This window comes from Dipodomys ordii, unplaced genomic scaffold (genome assembly GCF_000151885.1).
Source record: "Dipodomys ordii isolate 6190 unplaced genomic scaffold, Dord_2.0 Scaffold39, whole genome shotgun sequence".
NCBI lineage: Eukaryota > Metazoa > Chordata > Mammalia > Rodentia > Heteromyidae > Dipodomys > Dipodomys ordii.
The window spans coordinates 1137098-1159711 of NW_012267255.1; the positions used below are offsets into that span (position 1 = coordinate 1137098).

Below are 22614 nucleotides of genomic sequence, written 5' to 3' on the forward strand. Positions count from 1 at the left end.
ATAGGAGAAAGGTTAAATACTGTGCACTCATAATATGTAATAAAATGGTGGAACTGTATTTTCTAGTGGAGCAAGATGTAATATATTGTAGCCTGTAGGCACTTAAAAGTTTTGAACCTGTAACAACATATGTATTTATAGATGTATACATATATATATTAATATGTATGTATGCATATAAGTATATATGCACAAAGCAAATATCTGGAAGGATGAAGGTTAATATTTAAGAAAGAAGCTGTTAGTTATCAAGGACATATGTTTAGGATAAAATTTTCACCTTTTACTTCACATAGTTTTATGATATTTTCATTTCTTTTAATACTGGATTTTTTGCACCTAATGCAATATAAATATATCATAAAATATAATATGAATGTACACATGATATACAGATATAGATTTAGTCTGTCAGATAGGAGGTTAACTTTTAAGAGGTTTTATTAGGCATTTCTTGGTAAAAAGAGAATTAGAGAGGACATCCTTAGAAGAAACCACTAAAGATGAGTGGTACTCTGGTCAAATCTAAAAAGAAGTGGATAAGAATAGTAACACAGTAGCACTCAATTATAACCATTTTGATTTGCATTCTAATGAAAGTTCACAATTTTAAAGAAAATGCCTTATTTGGACATGGCTTAATTAGTATTTGCTTCAATCAAGCAAATCCAATTCTTCAATCCTGAAAGTATCTGTAGAAAAGTTCCATTTTTATTTAAAAGTTAAATTATTTTTACAAACTTTTTTATATTTGTATACTTGAATCTATTAGCTTGTATAGTTTTTGTTGAAAGAATTCAGTATTAAAGATTAAAAATGTGGAAGAAAATATTATGGAAATTATCATCAGACTGCAGCTTGCTTTACAAAGATTAGACGACTCTTTCTTCTACAGTTCCCTTTTTCAAAAGCATGGCTAGGCCTTTTCATGTGTAGTCACAATCATAAAATTTAAATGCAGTGATACATAGATAGGATCAATGGGGTCACTGGTTCATTTTTCAGATTTCAAGAGACTCTTAATATTAATGAGTCAATACCTGAGGAAATACTTTCAGATGATCAATGCAGTAAATGTTGCTATTCAAACATCTAAGTAGTTAACACTTATCAGAATAGATTAAAAGCTTGAATATTTGTTTGAAACAACATACCTTGGGGCAGAAAAAGCCACCAGTGTTGAACCAATTCATTCTTATTCATTTATATATTGTCTCAAAGGCATTTTACATTTTACTTCCAAGCTAGGCATGCCCCAGAGTTCTGTTCTTAAAATCTATCAGATTCCATTTGCTAGTTCTTTTTTCTATGGAAAAAATGCAGTAATTCAATGTAAGAAAGGAAGTGGTTGTAAATTTTCCACAAAATAGGAGTATGGGGTATGTCTTCTTAGGTTTATTCAGGGAAAGCTATGAGAGAAATCTTGTCAATCACTTAAGGCAACAAGTATTTTTTGCTAATTCCATATTTAAATTTGAAGATTCACTTAGATTGTATCTTTATTCTAGAAAATAAATGCCATTTTATTAAGTCTCTGACTTTTCTCTATTTTAGTTATTTATTTCTGTCAAAGAGTATAGAGGTAAAACAAATTCTATATTGTAATTGGTATTGCCAAGCTGCAGTCTGATGATAATTTCCATAATATTTTCTTTCACATTTTTAATCTTTAATGCTGAATTCTTTCAACAAAAACTATACAAGCTAATAGATTCAAGTATACAATTACCAATTATATCAAGATATGCCTTGATATAATTTAATGCTGTTACATAATCACTAGTAAATTGAAAGTCAGAATATGAATATGAGCATACATACTATATTTGATCTTATATGCATTATATTGCATATTATTTTTGGCTGTGATATGCTGGTTATAAAATCTGTCTTAATTTTATTTTTAAAATAAAAAGAATAAAAAAGTCATAGGGTCATCAATCAAATTGCTGGGCATTTCAATTTTTCATTGTTAAAAATGAATGCTACTTAAGATTTTTTCATTTTGGTTTAGTATTATATTGGGCTGACATTATCTTTATTTACATATTATACACAGTAGTAAACAACTTCAGAATGATCACATGGATTGTCTGTCTCATAAATTGCTATACTTTTATTAATGGAATGATTAGTTTCATAGATAATTACTGAGGACATAATAGCCAATTTTATGTTTTAAGAAGACCAAGGTTAGTATAATATACACAAAATTGTCATGTACAATATAAAATTTAAAATGTCTTTAAAAAGGGTTAGAATCCAAATACCAGCAAATATGATGGAAGCATTAGTTACAAACTTGTGCAATGATTGATAATAGTATTCAAGGTAGCAGAACTTGGCATAAGGGATAAGATTGTAAATGAAAAAGCAAAAGAATATATCCAAGAAATATAAAATATTCTAACAAAGATGAAGTTTGTAATATAGAAATACAATGTGAGTGCTGTAAAAAAGGCAGGGTTAATCAAAATTATGCACAACTTTAAGTATCAGTCTTAGGTATTTGCACTTAGGTATTTGGACTATGGCTATCACCAATGGAACTAAGATTGGAGGCACTAAATGGAAGCCCATGAATGTGTGCCCAAGTATAGTAATAGTGGTTATTGGGCAAATGATACTCTCCATACCTCATTTTTTTTCTGGTCCTGGGGCTTGAGTTCTGGGCTTGTGTACTGCCCCTGAGCTTCTTTTGTTCAAGGCTAGCATTTTACTACTTGAGCCACAGCTCAACTCCCAGCTTGGAAATAATAGTCTCATGGACTTTCCTTCCCAGGCTGGCTTTGAACTGTAATGTTCAGATCTCAGCCTTCTAGTTAGGATTATAGGTGTGAGCCACTGGCGTTGGGCTCTTTTACTTTAAAATGACACCAATCTCTCTCTCTTTGTACCTCTCTCTCCATTTCTCTGTCAATCTCATTCCCTTTCTCATTCTCTCTCCCCTTTCTGTTTATTTCTCTCTTTCATACACACATAAAATATAAACATAAACACATAGTGGTTAGTCTTTTACATAATAAATTAAAATGTGTTAATACATTCAGAATGTTTAGGTTTTTAAATCAACATATTATCTTGTTATTAATAGATCACATGACCTGAATTTATGTTGGTCCAGATTATGCTGCCTAGATTAACTCAAAATAAGAGAGAATATAGAAGAAAGATAGGTTGATGGCAAATAAAAAGGAAGTCAATATAAACTGAAAGTTGGATTTTAGATTTAGGTTAAGAAATACATTCATGTACTATCCCTAAGTTTCACATGTAGACTTATATGCTTGGAGCCAACCACTTAATATTTTTGAAGCAAATTTCAGGTATAGTAAAAATAAGGATTACCCAGGTGCCAGTGACTCAGGCCTGTAATTCTAGCTACTCAGGAGGCTGAGATCTGAGGACTGTGGTTCCAAATTAACCCAGGCTGGAAAGTCCATGATATTCCTACCTCTAATTAACCATCAAGACACTGGAAATGTAGGTATGGCTCCAGTGGTAGAGTGCTAGCATTGACCATAAAAGCTCAGGATCTGAATTCAAGCCCCAGGACTGGTACACACTCACATTAAAAATGGTTTTTTAAGGAGATCAAATATTTATATTCATACGTTTTAAAAGTAGTAGGTACTCAGTAAATTATTTTTAAAACATTAAAATTATTAAAATTAAAAAATTGCAACTTACTGAGGGATAGCAAATGCTTAACTTTAAAAGTGGACAAGATAGAGCTGTATTTATTTAGACATAAATAATTTGAGAAACAATGACAATCTGGCCTGGAGGATGATGGTTTTGTAAAACGTAATTCTTACTGGGATGAGGTAGAATCATAATGTTGCTTTGATTTGCATTTCCTTTATGGCCAGAGATGTTTAACATTTCTTCATGTGTCTGTTGGCCATATTTACTTCTTCTGAGAAGTCTCTTTTTAAGTCTTTAGCCCATTTATTAGCTGGGCTGTTGTTTCTTTGAGGGTTTATTTTTGAGGATTAGATTTTTTGAGCTCTAAGCATATTTTGGATATTAGGTCCTTGTCTGCTGGCTAGCTGGTAAAAATCTTTTCCCATTCTGTGATCTGTCCACCTCACCCCTGTTAGAATGATCATTGTTCAACCACTCTGAAAAGCAGTATAGAAGGTTCTCAAAAACCTAAACATAGGGGCTGGGAAGGTGGCTCAGTGGTAGAGTGCTTGCCTTGCATGCCTGAGGCCCTGGGTTCGATTCCTCAGCACCGCATAAGCAAAAAGAAAGAAGCCAGAAGTGGCTCTGTGGCTCAAGTGGTAGAGTGCTAGCCTTGAGCTGAAGAGCTGAGGGACAGCGCCCAGGCCCAGAGTTCAGGCCCCATGACTGGACCCCCCCCAAAAAAACAGAACCCTAAACATAGAAGTACATGTGACCCAACAGTTCCCCTTCTGCGCATTTATCCAATAGAACATAAACACGGCCACACTAAAGCCACCACCCAAACCATGCTTTTTGCAGCATTATTTACCATAGGTAAGATGTGAAGTTATCCCAGATGCTTCTCAATTGATAAATGGTGTATATACACAATGGAATTCTAATCATCCATCAGAAAGAATGATATTGAACCCGTTGGAAGGAAATAGAAAGACTTGAAGAAGATTATATTAAGTGAAGTAAGTCAGATCCAGAGAAAGACAGGTTGCATGACTTCTATTACATTAGTGGGAACTAGAATTTTCCTATAAATCTAGAATTAAGCACACTGGGTGGCACCTAAGCAGTTATAAATGAATTAACTGAAGTATAATAGAATCTATACAGAACACAAATAGTGTAATTCTTTAGGAAGTTTAAGTCAAAGGCTAACAAAATGAATTCTAGGAAATGGGTACTTGAAAGTGGAGGGGATGGGGTAAAAGGGAGGGGTAGAAAAATGAGTGGGGGAAATGAGTAGAATACAGGCAAGAATGCATTATATATACCACAGAACTGAGAAAAATAAGGGAAATGAGGGGTGAAAGATGGGTGAAGATGTTGAAGAGATGGTACAGATAAAGATACATTGTATATATAAATTTCTTTTTTAAATAGCAAAAAATATAATACATAACCTAAAAGTTGAGAAAAGTGAAGGAAGGGATGACTTTGGAGGGATGCGTGAGAATATTAAAAGGGGTGACAGTGATCAAGAGGCACTGTGTTCCTAAACTGCTCTATTAAATGATAACTTCTTTTTATAACTACCCAAAGAAAATAAGAGCATCTTAATTATTACAAATTAGGGAAACAATGGGACCATGTTCCTTTAGGTCTGCCTTACTTCACTTAATATGATTTTTTCCAAGTCTTTCCATTTCCTTACAAATGAGGTGGTGTCAGTTTTTCTGATGGAAACATATAATTCCATTGTGTGTATAAATATATTTATATGTATATACCTCACATTTTTCTTGATCCATTCATATATTGAGGGCATCTGGGTTGGTTCCAGATCTTAGCTATGGTAAATAATGCTGTGATAAACATAGTTGTGTTAGTAGCTTTAGTATGGCCTTGTTTGTGATCATTTGGGTAAATGCCCAGAAGTGGGGAGCTCTATGTTTAGTCTTTTGAGGAACTTCCAAATTGCTTTCCAGAGTGGTTGAACAAGTGTGTACTTCTACCACCAGTATGTTCATGTTCCCTTTTGGCCACATGCCCTCCAGTATCTCTTGTTATTAGAGTTCTTTATTATAGCCATTTTAACTGGGGTGAGGTGAAATCTCAATGTTGTTTTGATTTGCCTCATTTGTAATGATTAGTATATGTCTAGAATAATCCTATCAGATGAGCAGAATAGCTCAATAGCTATGTACATATGACCATATAAGATGATCCTAAGCAAAATGAACTCTAAGACACGGACACAAGGGGTTTTTCTTTGTTGTTGTTGTTTTAAATGTACTATGTGATTTCTTGTTTTTTTTTGTGTGTGTGTGTGTTTTCCCCCCTGTGGTTTATCCCCTGTTGTCACTGTTTTTGATTTTGGTACCCTGAGTATTGTGTGTGTGTATATATATATAAATTAGGGAAGGGAAGGGGAACAACAAAATGGTGAGATAAAAGACACAGAGGTACCAATGCAGCAGTAATAGTCACAAGGAAATACATTGGAAATGATCTGTACAACTTGGGGAGAGGAGTGGAAAAGAGGGAAAGTGGGAGAAAAACGAGGGAGAGGGTAACAAGTTGGACAACAAATGTACTCACTATGTTAATATGTAACTGTAACTCCTCTGTACAACACCTTGACAATAAAATTACAAATATAAAAATACAAAGCATCTTAAAATATGAAACATAATTCTCGAGTACTTTTTGTAATGGAACTATCATAATATTTTAGTGTATCTCAGGTACTCTTATGGTTTCCAATGCTTTTTCTTTAGATCTTCCTCTTAAAGGATCTGGTGTTATCATAGAATTGCGTGGTAGAAATATAAGTTCACATTTTAATGCCTTGCCCAATCTGTATCAAAATTAAAAGCAAAGGTGCTTCTTGATATTCCATAAGCAGGCATAGAAGACTTTTTAAATACATGAAGACTTTTTAAATACCTCTGGGAAGTGTTTATGTTTTTCCATCCTGGGGTTTGTAACCAGGGCCTGGGCACTGACCCTGAGCTTTTTTGCTTAGAGCCAGGACTCTACCATTTAAGCCATATCTCCATTTTTGGCCTTTAGTGGTTAACTGGAAATAAGCATCTCACAGACTTTCTTCCTGGTCTGGTTTCAAACCTTGATCCTCAGATCTCAGTCTCCTGATTAGCTAGGATTACAGGAATGAGCCACCAGCACTTGGCCTTCCAATTGCATTTAGTGATTGCTTCTGCATCACCCCAGTTCATATTTTATTTAATCACATACTGTTCTTTTAGTCTTTGTCATTTCTTTTGTCTTCCTTTGTATTTGCCACCCAAGTCACCAGGGGAAATGTTATACAATGATTGGCTGTATTTTCCTACCAACATGTTTCCAAGGTAAGGTGGTGATTTTCCAATCAGCATGTAATTGCTTTCTCCCCAAATGGCTAATAATCAGTTTTGAAGATATAAACCTCATTTAGTTAAATAGACACCTTTTAATATAAAAAATGATATTTTTACTCTGGGCATGGCATTGGCATAACTTTAAGTAATTTTAAACTCAAAAGAAATCTATATTATCCTTCTTTTTCCTCTTCAGAATTTTGGACTCTAGGTTGTCTGAATGAAATGCGTATGAGTGTGGGATAGATGGCTTGGTTCTGGGATCCTGTCTCTACTCTCCAGATGTAGAAGCTCTCCTCCCAGGGCTAGAAACCACTCTGTTGGCGGTTGAGTGGAGGTAGAATTCACACCACTTTAGTGTAGAGTAGTTCCTGTTACTATGGATATTCTTCACGTATGAGATAGACTCCATCTTGCTCAAATATGTTCATTTTGGTGTTAGTAGTACTTCATTTCTGCCTTCATGCCCTCTTTGGAACTGTAGTCTTCATTCAACCCATGCTCTTAGAAATGCATTTATATTGAGGAGGCTCACAACTCTTTTTAGCTTTCTAGTGTTTCTACTTTTATTCTCTTTTTGGGATTAAGGGTTAAGATTGGGACTCTTTTTTAGCCCAGCAAGGACTCAAACTTATACTCCTCCTACTCAGTCTCAGAGGTACTGGGCTTACACCATGCTTGGATATCCTTTCTCAGTATTTGTGTTCCTAGAATAGTTGAAGTGTTTACATGTTGTCCAATCATTTGATCCCTAGCCACACTATATGCTATTTTTGCTGTTGATATTCTTTCAAACATATAGCCTTTTGGAAACTTTAAGTAAAAAAGGTGCTAGTCTCAATGCTTCTATTTGGTCTTGAATAAGAAAGGCATATGTCAAAAAATCATGTAGTGATGTGCTCTTAGTATTTTGCTCATCTTACATACCAGGGAGATATGAAAGTTATACAAGCCCCACTATATATTTTGGGATCAGGATGATCATTTTCCTCTGATTTTTACTTTATACAAAACCTTTTCTTTACTTCTGCTCCTATCGACTTCAACAGGTGTGGGAGCTCTGCTTGTCTTTCTCACTGGTAGGGAAAGTAAAAGTTACTGAGATTGCTGTGTTCCCTAAAAGTTAAGCACTCCTCAATCATAGCTATCTCTGTTGGAAGCTTCCCTTACAGGGTTATATCTATTCATAATGCCTCTTCTTAACATTTGTTGGAAATTTTCAAGGTCAAATATTTGATAAGGAACCTACAGTCTTTTCACTTGAACTTGGTACTATTCTGGGACAAAAGGAAAAGTACCACTTATCATCATGTAATACAATTATATAGTTCTTAACACATGAATATTAGCAGATAATAGGAATCACTTGTTAATTTGTTTTCCTTGAGAAATTAAGATTTTCTCATATTTTGGAAGACATAATAGATAGAGCAGAATTTAAATTTTGGGGAAACAGAAATGCTTTACCCATTTTGTAAACAGCCTGACCTTCTGGGTAATCTGGGAATATCATACGGAAACTGTACCAAAGACACATGGATTCATTAATTCCAGATGAGAACAGGGTTAAAGTTTGCAAGACTGGTTTTTAGATAAGCCCATCTAATGTCTGCACACCTTACTACAAGATATTTTAAAATCATTTTAAATAAACTTTTCCTTTCTTACTTTAGAAAAGTATTTCGATTTTTCTGTCCCTAGCATACATTTTTGCCTTTTCTTGTTTATATGTATACTAAAAATCATTATTTCAAAATACATCTACTTGTACAAAGCAGTTTCAGACGTGGTTTGCTCAATAAAGCAAGACTTAAAATATATCTCCACATGAAATACTAGTGCCAGAGCCACCAATGAAGATACATGTGTTATGTAGGCTTAGAAAACTGGCACTCAATCAATTCCCATTATTTTAGCTGAAATCTAACAAGTGACTGCAATTTATTTACTAAATCAATTGTAAGAATTAGAAGCAATTTTCTGGGATGATTAGAAAGTATAATTCTTGAATGTACTTGATTTTACCACATCATTATAAAATAAAGCTTGATGAAAATTCTCTGCTTTGCAATTCAATTTTTTCTCTACTGAGTTGCTCCGTTGAAACCATAAAGCACTCAAGGGAAAAGAGGACAACCTAAAATAATTTAAAAAGATGACTAGCTTTTGGTCAAAACATATGGAACATAGTTGCCCAAAATGTTGTACCAATTCCTCTGGTAACAATTCATTCCATTGTAGAATCTTGTCAGAGTTCCCAGATTCATTGACAGACTATTATATTCTAAATGACTGTTGAAAACCTTCAGCACTTAGAAATGCTCTTGAAACATATAAAAATGCCTTTATTTAGAATGGAACATATAATACCTGCCAAATTTGCAGGATTCAAACCACTTTCAGTAAGAATTAAAAGGCCCTCTTCCTTGCTGAAACAGGACTATCAATATATGATTTGTCTGCTCACGAGAAATAGTAGGTTCTTGTCTCTGATGTTGTAATTCAGCTTAAAATCACTTTATGATGACAGGGTACATAAAGATGATAAAACTGAGAAGATGACAGTCTAATCTTCAAAGATGGCTGATCATCGATAAAAGATTAAGTAACCTAAATATTTGAAATGCCAGATTAGCAGTTTGTTGGGATACTCTCAGTATTTCAGGATAAAGAAACATCCCTGATAAGTGATTTATTCTATTTTATGCAAAAATCTATCTTCCTTCATAAGTGATAATGGTTTTGAATCTGTAAGCTAGTTTGTTTTCCTCAATCACAATGCATGTGTAAGATGTTAATAAATAATATACGGTAAAATCTTAGTAAATTATATACTGCAAAATGTTCCAAGACCTTTTTTACAGTATAATGCCTGATTTAAACACTTCTTAATCAGAACTCTTTGGACTATTAATAATTATTATGAATATATACGTACAAGAATGATTAGACACGCTGGTCCTATAAAACTCCAAATGAAGTTGTTTTCTGTGCTAAGCCAACATCTGAAAAGAAAATAAAATATAAACCCATAAATACTTTGAATGCACTTAAACAAAGCAACATTCTCAAAGACATGCAAAGAGCATTCAGAATTGTGCTTCAAATGATCAAGAATTATCTTCACTTACACTTTGGTGGTGCCATAATATCTGTATCCCAAGGCTGCTGAAAATCCCACTACCACAGCTGGGCTGAGATAGCCAAAGATATAAAAATTCTTGTGCAAAAATCCCTTGTTGTAAATGACTCCCACAACAATGAGATAGAGGTGTATGCCCTCAATGCACATCCATGCAAAGGCAGCTAGAAAGAAATAGTGGAGCAGCCCCGCAATGATCGAACAGAAGAGCTAGGAACCAAAGAAAGAGACCATAAGTAATTGTTTCTTTAAAAGTATCATAACATAGCTTTTGTGTTTCCTCATTATATTGAACCATTTTATAACATGATTTTTCACATCAAAATATTCCTTCCATACTAGCATTTTAAAAAATGTTCTACACTTCTGACTTTAAAGAACTGTTTTATCCTTAACCAATCATGTGATAAAACTAAGCTACTAAGATGTGTCATGTTAAGTATAGTTTATGTTACATGGGATTTTTCACATGTAAACCATGGTATCTTGGGGTGAACATGTACTAATTTAATTTTAGTTTGGAGATATATCCACTCTCTTTTACTTATGATCAAAGAATGAACATTGTTGGTAATAATAGTATGATAAAAATTAAAATAGATATATTAAGTGATAAAACTGAATTTACAAAGCAAATAATTTATTTTTACCAAAATATTCATTATATGATTGCTTCAAGTTATAAGATTATTGAGTAAAATTGAGATGACTTTCAGATAAACACTATTTCTGAGTTTTTGAATACTTAGAACTGAACTTAGGCTTACAGGAAGAGTACAAACAAGAAAAGTTCCCTATTGTTAGAACTAATTATACCCATCATTGGAGAGACAGCATAATATCCATCCTCATACCACTCACTAAAATAGAATAAAATTCAAGAATAATACAATTTTATTCTAATATATATTGGGAAGTAACATCTAAGGTTGAGAAACAGAATGATCACTGGACAAACAAAATTTGAAGGCTACTTTAGTAAGAGCAGAAATACAGTATAGAAGATGGCAGGATTTGATAGCTCTATCAAATACACACATCAAAGAAAAAGTTACAAAGCAAAGACTATGGTGAGAGGAATCTGAGAAGCAGAAAGAGACTCTTAGTATTGTGGACTGTGTATAAAATTGAGAAGTGCCATAAATAGTGCTGCAAAACATAAACACAGATATGGAATTTATAGTCCAGTTTCTACTATTTGAGATAGATGCTTTATTGTAGAAGAAAACTTTGATAACTGATTTCTAGTTTTAGTCCTTGAAATATTTCTAGGAAGAATGAAAATAAAGAGGCACTTAGATGTTTTGTGGTCATGAGAACACACTTCTTCAGTTTTTGACTGCAAGGACTGCCATTAATCCAGAACTGTAAGTGCTGCCACTGCTATGAACTCCATTGCTGTGGATACATCTCTCACAGGCTGCTGCAGCCAGTGATTGAGTAGAGAGAGTTACTAAGGCTTCCCTGTTCCTGAGAGATGGGGGGAACTCCTCTGACAGGTGTCTTTGGTTCAAGGATTTCCAGAAGGACAGCTGACAGCTCTGATGAGCCTTCTTTAGCATGGTAGTGCTCTGTAAAGTTCTTCACTTATGGGCGTACATTATTACAATTTGTTTAGAGGAACCTTATCTATTGCTGTCTCTGCATTCTCCCTACCCTCTATTGTTTAATAGTTTTCAGTGATTCATTGTATTATGCTCACAAGTCAATACCATGTATTTCAATAATATTCATTCTGCATTAATCTCTTTCCACCTCCTTTCTTTTTTTCTCCTGAGAGCCCTTTGCTTGATTAATGTACACTAACAAATGAAAAAATAAAGCATGACTGGACAGGCCATGGTGGGGTAATGATAGCAGAGAAGGTGGGTGGAGAGGAACAATTAACAAAAGTGAATGAGAGTGAATGTGGTCAAAGTATTTATATTCATGTATGAATCTAGATCATTGGAATCTGTTGATATTTTTAAAGGGAAAAGCTAGGTGATGGTGATTCACATCTGAAATCTTACTTAGGAAGCTGAGATCTGAGGATTTCAGCCACCAAAAAGCTAGAAGTAAGGCTGTGTCTCAAGTGGGCAAAAAGCTCAGAAACAGTACTCAGGCCCTGGGTTCAAGCTCCAGGACTAGCACCAAAAACAAAGTAGATGAAGAAGGGGAGAAAGAATGAAGGAAAGAGATGGAGGTGTGAGTTTGATCCAGGGTGCATTAGTTCTTTCTTCTTTCTTTCACTTGGAGTTAAACTGCATCTTATCTGTGGGAGTCAAGGCCATATTCTCTTTCAAACAACTGCCACTTGCAGATTTATTATAGATTTCATCCCATTTTAGTGCCTCATTCTAGGAAAATTCTACATAATATAATATGTAATGATTTAATAAGGTCCTGGATCAATAATCATAAGAACTGAGTATCTGAGGAAAGTGCAGAGAAGAGGTAGGGTTAATTATTATATTTCCTCCTGTAAGTCCTAGATACATGCTTAGTCTCTATCCTATGTAAACTGTATTTCTCCTTAGTCTTTGTTTAATGCTCATCTGAAAACAAAGGAAGTATTTCTTCAATTTGTTGTGAAGCTTTTATTTTCCCAGTAATTTTTCATAAGGAAATATATTTTTGATTAGTTATCTTGATATATAGGCTGCTTAGATATGTTAGCAGTATCAAATTTAAACTTAGAAATTACATTAAAATAACTTAGGAAGAAAATATGTTGTATGCTTGCCCATTAAGCCCTTCATTATAATTAATGCTTCTATGATATGCATATTTAGGGAAGTACAAAACAGAGAAAATGAGAAGAGTAAAGATGGCTACCTACCTTATTAGTGTTTATATTGATCCCAACAAGAAAAACAAGTTCCGCAAGGAATAGGCTACAACACAGATTTTTGTGAATTGTTGTCCTGGTGCTTTGAATTTCACTGAGGAACCAGAAGGTAAAAATGCATATGGCAAGACAAATCAATGAAATAATTATTCCAAGTTGAGTGATCCTTGTGAGGATATTATAATCTTTAATACCCTGAGGGAAAATAATAATAAAGCTATAAGAGGATAATTCAGTTTAACTTGTCAAAGCAACTACAATGTGTAATGTACTTTTTTTTTCTGGACATCTTCAATATCCAAAGAAGTCTGATATAAATCATGTGACACTTAAATGGTGCTGAAAGTTGGGATTTTCTTCTAAGCATAGTATATATTACTGTGTGGCCTAGCAACGTTATTGTCATCACTTTTGTGATATTAGAAAGGTAATTCATTATTGTAATGGGAAATGGTTAATTAAAACAGATTTATCAGTGGTAAGTCCAAGTTATTTCTATGTGGCAATTCATCTAAAATACATTAAACAAAGGTATAAGAAAAAGCTGAATATACAGAAGAGCAAAATTGTATAGTTCAGAGACTTTAAAATGGAAAATGTTGGTTTAATTCTACCCTGGTTAGTATTTACTTTTGTATACAGACTAGATTTGCTTCAGTCTTATTTAAGCCAAAATAATAATCTTTGTGATTGACATTACTTTAAATAATATACTTAGCAGTGAATTTTAAGTATGCATGGAAGTTAAAAAAGTCCAATCTAATAAAAATTATGATACAGCTATAAAATAAGAAATTGTAAAGTAATTGCATACTGTAGGATATTACTAAAATATATATTGGTAAGATATTCATTTAAAAGATATTTTTCATATTTGAAAATCTTATGGGTTTCTACATTGCTAAAAATATGATATTAATTACAAATATGCTAAAACATTCATTGGCCATCAAATATTTTGTGGTACTTTGTCATAGGTAAAAACAGTTTCACTACATATGCAAATTCCCTTAAATTCCATGATATATTATAATATGTAAATGACTTTTGAAAGCAGCATTAAAAACTACTAGTTAACAGATGTATATTTCATACAATATATAGAAACTAGAAAAGGATTAGAGAATTCTAGATTAGAAAAACCTAGGATCTATACTACATATTTCCTAGAAGACAGGAAGAAAATTAAAGACCAAAAGAAAGATAATGTTGAAGTTTTACAAAAATATTAAATATTATTTACACAAAAGAAAAACATAAAACTATTCCTTAGATGACGTAGGTGAAGAGCAGAGAAAGGAACACAGGTGGGCAGATTTGATAATATGAAGTGGAAAATAGTCTTACAATTTCAGTACTAGAAGACATCAAAATTGCAAAATGTGTCAGGTGATTGCAACGACATGAAGTGTGGGTTTCATTTGAATATGTTAGTTCACAGCCTTCCAAAGACCAGCTGCCATTCATGGTATCAGGTGAGTAGTTCCAAAATGCACATTGAGTCCTATACTTATCTTTGATCTGAAAACAAAACATTTTACTGATGAAAAATGTATTCTATTGCATCATATAGTTAATATGAATAAACTAAAGCTTCTTTCCTTCCTTCCCTTCTTTCTTTCTCTTTTTTTTCTTTCATTCTTGCATCCACACTATAGCTTGTACTTAGAGGCTTGCATTGTAGCCTGTCTTACTTGCTATACCACTGGAGCCATATTTATGGTCAAGCATATTTATTAACTAACTGAAGATGGAATCATTCTGACTTTTCTGCCAGAGCGACACTGGTTTTGAATCATGGTCCACTAGCTCTCAGCTTCCTGAGTAGCTAGGGTTACAGGTATGAGTCACAGGCTCCCACCTAAATTAAGAATTTTTTAGGATAGAAATTGAAATTTATATCTCAGCAATTGTATTAATATTGTGTTACAGGATTGTGATAGTTTTTATTATTAATGAGATTTTATGTGATTAAAAACAGAATATGAGCTGAGCATTGGTGACCCATGCCTATAATACTAGATATTCAGAAGGCCGAGATCTGAGGATCGGGGTTCAAAGCCAGCCTGGGCATGGAAGTCCATGCGATTCTAATCCCCAATTAACCAACTGAAAATAGGAAGTGGAGCTGTGACTCAAAGTGGTAGAGTACTAGCCTTGAGCAAAAGAGCTCAGGGACAGTGCCCAGGCCCTGAATTCAAGCTCCAGGACTGACAAAAAAATTATAAACATATTCATCATATATCTTTGATATATATCATATTATATATATTAATACATAAATATTTATTACTTACTGAATATTTATATTTATATGTGCACTAATATACAGTAAAATATGAGCAATAAGCAAAAATTAATTTTTATTCTGAAAAATTTTATTTTATTTTTCTCAAGATTATGTTTATGATTGTCTAGGTTTTTTTGTTTTCTTGTTTTTTTAAGGTCAGGTTGTGGGGCCTGAACTCAGGACTTGGGCGCTGTCCCTCAGCTCTTCAGCTCAAGGCTAGTGCTCTACCACTTAAGCAACAGCGCCATTTCCGGCTTTTTTCTTTTTGCTCATGTGGTGCTGAGGAATTGAACCCAGGGCCTCATATATGCAAGGCAAGTGCTCTACCACTGAGCCACCTTCCCAGCCCTGATTTGAGGTAATATTTACCGATTCTGTTCTCCTCCCTCTCCCTCTCCTTCTATCTATCCCTTTCCCTCTGCCTTTTCTTCTCTCCTATCTACTCTGCCTTTCTTCCTTTCTCCTCTCCTTGTATATTTCTTTTCATTTTTAATCGTCTTGCTTAGTCTCTAGAGTACTGTTATTACAGGGGTACACCATGATCACCATGATGCTTAGCTTACATAAAGTTTTTTTCCTTTTATACATTAAGTTACTGTTTATATTAAATTACTGCCAGACCTGCTCTCAAGTTCTGATCTTCCCAATCTCTGATTACTGAGTAAGCTGACACTATAGGTGAACCACCACGCCAGACCTTCATAGGAATCAAATGTTTTATAGAAATGTTAGTTGAGATCTACAACCTACGAATAGCATGAATAAATACTCAAGTTCAAACCTCAGCACTGTGAAAGAAAACAAAAACAAAGGTCAAAACCATTCTGTTCTTCTAGTTTGATTTGAAAGCTGTATGTTGAACACCCAAATAAGCAGAAGTTCCCTTCTCTGGGAATATTACAATTTTAACTAACAATTCTAGGAAAACAAGTTACCTTTATGTGACTCAGTGTAAATGTAATTTTTTCAAGTTCATACAGGGTGGATGGGTTTGAGGTGACTGAGGCAGAAACTACTGAAGAGATGACTTGTTCTTCCTCCTCAATGTCTTCACCAGGTTCCAGTAAAAAATGGTCAGATGAGGAAAGCAAGGGACCAATACCCTTGTAATATAAAAATGCAACTGCAACATTGCCTAGCAATCAAATAAGTACATTAGGTGAAATTTTTGGAACCCTAAAGAACAAACGTAAGCCCTTAACACAAAATTAAACAGACAGAAATGTTACTCTTAGAAGTCACATGAAGACTCAAATGGAGTCCATGTTCAATAAGCCCATGCTACATTATCAATCTGGGTTAACTTTTATATTCACTGGCCTTTCATAACCAAACCTCCATTCCATTCTCTATAACAAACTGTAGTGAGAAAAGTAGTTCTATGTTCACTACAATAAATTATAGTTAGAAAATTAGTCCTAGATAAGTCTACATCTAAATCTTAATAAAGAACCAGAGTGAATCCCCTTCTGAAAGAACATTTTGAGTTATTACTTCCATGTGCACATATGTGACTTAGAGAACTTAAGCGTAACAATTACCCATCTATGAAACTATACACAAGAACTGAATGGACTGGGACCTGCCACAGACTTTAACTTTGTGCTCCCTGCAGGGATTTCTGTTTAATATTGAAAACATAACAACAACAACAACAACAACAATAGTACTAATAACATATACAGTCCCCAGAAGGAAAATGGCTTTGGGATGAAATCATTAATATAATCCCCTGGTACTCCTCAGATGTAGTATATTAGACCATAAAGCTACAGAGTTATGGATACAAATATTGATCCCACTGTCAAAAATGATTATGATGATACTGGAAACTTCTGCAGTCCAGTAAAAAGTAGTCTTCTTTCTGTATGATTAGATAAGGCAGGAGTTGGCGAGTGTTGCTGCTACTCATGTTCTGTATCTTAATTTGAAAAGACACCAGAAGATAGCTTTGTTTAATCTAGGTGCACTACTTAATTCATATTTCTGGTCTACAGCTTTCTTGTTTGTTTAATTTGCTTGTTTCTGTTTCCTTTTGTTTTGGCTCTGAAGCTTGAACTTAGAAGTCTCATTTGAACCAAGTCTCCACTTTCTTTTTTTTCCCATTCAATTGGAGATAACATGAGCAGATAGGTTGGCTCTGATCTCAGATCTCAGCCTCCTGAGTAGCCAGTATTATAGGCATGAGCCACTGGTACAAGCCTTTTCTGCTCCTTTGAAAACTTTTGTCAAAGAAAGAAATGGACATGAGTCTAACATAGTAACAGTAGTGAAACTATGATTCCTAGTTATGACAATTATTCTAAAATTTGTTGGGCATAGATCAAACTCTGGCAAAGAACCTCAAAACTTTTCTTGGCCAGTCATGGGGTGTGAACTCTGGGCTTGGGTGCTGTCCCTGTGCTCTTCAGCTCAAGGAAAGTGCTCTACGGCTTGATTCACAGCACCACTTCCAGTTTTTCTGGTGGTTAATTGGAGATAAGAGTCTCACGGACTTTCTTGCCTGGGCTAGCTTTGAACTGCGATCCTCAGATCTCAGCTTCCTAAGGATTACAGGCATGACCCAACGGTGCCCAGCCTGAAAACTTTTTAAATCAACCAATATCAAGTTTAAGGGGCTGTGACTTCTCAGAGACTGGAGAGGGTCCAGTATCAAAGGAAGCATCAAATTAAGGTAGATTTAAAAATTCTAACAATTACTACTATCCTGTCTAAAGATAAACGATTATCCTTATCAATGTTTTACTCTGGACAAGGGCTTCCTCAAAATGCTCTAAAATCTCTTTTGATCACCCTTGGGAAAATTGTTTCAGTATGTGTTCAATCTCAGCATTTTGAACCTCTTGTGAATACTAAAATTTGTCACTAATTCTAGATCTCATGTAGATTCAACCCTCCTTACCATAATCAGTGCCTTATCACAAAATTAGGGGTTCATACTTCCTCATTTTTTCTTTACAATATTTGTGCTCTAGATCTTAGTAGTATATTTCTCTAGATAAAAGGTACTCTATGATTCAATGAATAGAACAAATACTTTAGCATTTACTTAATATAAATAGCTCTGCTAAAATTCTAGAGTTTCCACTCCAGAACTAACACATTCTTTTGTTAAAGTTTTAATTTATTGTGTTTCTGAATCTCTATTAAGAAAATTTTGGCCTGTGCCAAGGAGACCTACAGTTTCTTCTATTCAGTCGTGAAATGTTTTCCCGGTGTCTGCTTTGACTCCGAGGTCTTTGATCCATTTGGAATTGATTCTGGTGCAAGGTGATATATAAGGATCTAGCTTTAGTTTTCTACAAGTGATTAAACAATTTTGCCAGCAACAAATCAAAGAGAAGTTGGACAAATGGGATTGCATGAAGTTGCAGAGCTTCTGCATGGCAAAGGGCATAGCCAGCAAGATCAATAGGAAAGCTCATGGATTGTAAGAAAATCTTCACTAGCCATACAATTGGACAAGGATCTCATATCTAAAATATACCTAGAACTCAAAAAATTAAATCCCCCAACAACAAATCCTCAAAGAAACAACTGCCCAATAAATAAGTGGGCTAAAGATTTAAAGAGAAACTTCTCTGAAGAGGAAATAAGAATGGACAATAGACACATGAAGAAATGCTCAACCTCTCTAGCCATAAAAGAAATGCAAATCAAAACAACATTGAGATACCACCTCACCCCAGTTAGAATGGCTATAATCAAGAACTCTAATAACAACAGATGCTGAAGGGGATGTGGACAGAAGGGAACTCTACTGCATTGTTGGTGGGAGTGTAAATTTGTTCAACCATTTTGAAAAGTAGTATGGAGGTTCCTCAAAGACTCCACAAAGAGCTCCCCTATGACCCAGCAATTCTACTTTTGGGCATTTACCCGAATGATCACAAACAAGACCATATTAAAGCTATCAGCACAACTATGTTTATTTCCGCATTATTTACCACAGCTAAGATATGGAACCAACCTAGATGCCTCTCAGTAGACAAATGGATCAAGAAAATGTGGTATATATACACAATGGAATTCTATGCCTCCATCAGAAAGAATGACATTGCCCAATTTGTTAGGAAATGGAAAGACTTGGAAAAAATTATTTTAAGTGAAGTAAGCCAGGTGCAAAGAAACATAGGTCCCAGGGTTTCCCTTATTTGCAATATCTAGTATATGTCTGAGACAAGCAGAAACAGTCAGGCAAGTTGATGTTAGGCGAAATGCAAGATAAGGACTCAAATTGTTTTTCTTTCTTTCTATTGTTTCTAACATATTTATAAGATGATTTCTTTATTGCATTGTATGTCCCTCCCCCATGGTATAACCCGTATTTTCACTGTATTTGATGTTGGTTTAATTTGGGGAGGGGAAGGGAAAAACAAATTGTTTAAATAGGGGTACAGGTGGACCCATTGCAACAATGAGATATACAAGACAATATATCCATAAATGAACTTTACAACTTTGCGGGGCAGGGGCAGGGGTGCTTGGATAGTAAAGAGAAACAAAGGAGGAGGAAATAATGCTTGATAAGAAATGTATTCATTTCCTTGCTCATGTAATTGTAACCCCTCTGTATGGTATTTTCACAATAAAAAACTTATTAAAAAGTTTTAATTTAGCAGTCATTTTTTGGATTTAGCTAGTTTAATTTGTTATCTATATTTCTTTGAAATGAACTTAAGAAAGATTCATATTACTATAATCCAATTCCAAGTTATTGTCCAAACTACCGGAAAAGTATTAGGGAGAAAGAGATTATAAATTTTCCTTCATGCTAAATTCTAGAAACAATGTTTCTATCACAGTCAATGCAATGGATTCTTTAGAGGATCATTTGCACATTTAAAAAATGAATGTTATTAATGAATTTCTTCAATAAGTAAAATCACTTGTAGACAACATCCAGAAGATGTGAATGGTTTGTAAAATTTGCCCTTACTTTTAAGTTCCAACCTTGAGGAAAACATATTTTCTCATTTTGATTTTTTGAAGGCATATATTACTGTCACTGAAAATATGTCAGTTTGCTTGTGTTATCATTAAATATAACAAAGCTACCATACAAACAGACAGTATCTATTTGAAGTATTAGTTCTGTGACAATTTTATCATCTGTCACCCTAATAGGTATTTTCAATATCTTTCCCTCAACTTTAAGCACTATTCAAGTAGTCTTTAAAATTTCAAGTTTGATTTTTTTCAGATATGATTTTAAATATTTTCTGTATGTTTGATTGGTTAGAATATGGTAATAGAACAAGAGTTAAGAGTTTAATAGCAACATGACAGTCATTTTCCTTTGATAATCATTTGTTGCTTACTTTTGTAAAAGAAATGGTAAGAAAAAAGTGGTGAGGATAACATTGATGGGTAAGAAAAAAAATTTTACCAGTGAAGTAAAATAAAACAAAACAAAGTGAAATAAAAAGAAATTCTCCTGAGAATGCATGTGTATATGCTTTTGGACATAAAGAAAAATAATCATTTGATGATATGGTGTCTATGAGATCTCTGGCATTTATTTTATATTTTTTATATTTATAACCAAATTTATATTCTTTGAGAAAATATTTCAACTTATGTCTTCCTAAATAATGTAGTTTTACCTTTCTGAGAAGTTACAACAAAAATTCTCCTAATAGCATTCTACTTAGCATATTGTTTCAAGAGAATAAGTAAATAGTTATATTAAATGATATTAAATTCTAGGTAAGTGACAAGAAAAGCTGGTTGGGCTGATTTCTTAGTTAATTACCTCCTTTCTAGTTCTGGTTCTGTACTACTTGCTGACATACATGATGGCAAACTCATTAGCATTGCACTTCAGCTTCAAAATGCATCCCACAGTGGGTATTGCATGCCCATGAAGTTGGCTTCTAGAATAGCATTCTCATTCAAAAGTTTAAAAATGGTGCTTTAGATTAACTGAAGAGTTTATTGTTGAAAGGCTGAGAAATGACAAGTGGAATGAGATGTCTAACCCCAAACAATAGTTATTTTTTAACATATTATCTCAGTTTACTTTCCACCCAATGACAAATTTGGTTTAATGGTTAAGAGTAAGTACCTAGATATTTTCAGTTAAAAGTCTTCTTAGGTATTTGTATCAGAAAGAAAATTTCAATTAATGTATAAATATTCTGTATATAGATATCAAGTACTTTTTCTATAGAAAGGCCCATGTCAGTTATAGATATGCATGATATAATTGAACACATGAGTATTGCACATTCATTGGTATATTATATATAAGATGTTTAAAGTCCTACCATCTGAATCATATGTAGTTTTCCTCTTTGGAAATATTTTTATATAATCTCCTTCCACATTCATATGAGGATGGATATGTTTCATGTGATATGGATCAAAAAGGAAAACTTTGAGAGCTGCAACAAAACCATAAAAATCATAAATCCTCTGAAATTATTTTAATCAACATGTATTATCAAAGTATTTATATAGACAAAACTCCTTCAATCATTATATTTCAGCTAATAGATGGCAATTAGAATAAATATTATGAATATATTTGGATAGGATTATGTATAACTAAGTTGAAAAGTTTAAAATTTTTCATTTTTCTATAGCACCATGGTTTAATCTTTACTGACGCTAACAAAAAACAAAATATACATGAATTCAGAGCCACAATTACTAAACAATGAGATGTAATTATTACATCTTCAAGTATAGTATGCATGAAATAAATATAGATTTCTACCTAAAGAGTAATTGAATTAAATTCTCGAGTAACAATTTCCTTACATACTATATATTTACTTTATAAATACAGAAACAGAAATGTTACATATATATGTATACTTATATACATACATATTCATAAATACATGTATATTATAGAATATATAAATTATAATATAAATAAATATATAAATTTGTAAATAAAATTTGTAAATAAAATATATATGTAATACACGATTAAGTATATACAGGTAAATTTATATATATGTATATCACAATGCTTCTAACCTTAATTTAACAAGTGGTGAATCTTGATAAGATAAAGATTGTTGTAAAACTTCTAGCTATCACAGAGAAAGTGAAATAGACATATGCAATGATTATTTCATAAAATATATCCAGTTTCTTCAGAATAACTTTATAGACATCCTCAATTTACACTACATTTCTGATTTTTTTCAACATTGGGGTTTCAGTTTAGGGAACCTTGTTTGCTGAGCAGGCATTCTACCACTTGCACCACTCCACTAGACCCTTTTTGTTTTGGCTATTTTTTTGAGATGGTATGTATATAGACATCCCGGTCAGCCTGGACTTTGATACTCCTATTTGTGCTTCTCTTTGCCAATAGGACAGCAGGCACATTTTG

General features: G+C 33.6%; 1 protein-coding gene across 1 annotated transcript in view; it reads right to left on the minus strand.

Annotated features, from left to right (window-relative positions):
* Adgrl4 (adhesion G protein-coupled receptor L4) overlaps positions 1-22614 on the minus strand; it is a 108811-nt gene that overhangs the window by 28786 nt on the left and 57411 nt on the right. The window contains exons 8-13 of the mRNA XM_013018370.1: positions 21533-21649; positions 16199-16398; positions 14321-14494; positions 12965-13168; positions 10133-10353; positions 9940-10006 (exon numbers count right to left, since the gene is read on the minus strand). Of these exons, the coding sequence (XP_012873824.1) occupies positions 9940-10006; positions 10133-10353; positions 12965-13168; positions 14321-14494; positions 16199-16398; positions 21533-21649 (983 nt within the window). The remainder of the gene's footprint in view (positions 1-9939; positions 10007-10132; positions 10354-12964; positions 13169-14320; positions 14495-16198; positions 16399-21532; positions 21650-22614) is intronic.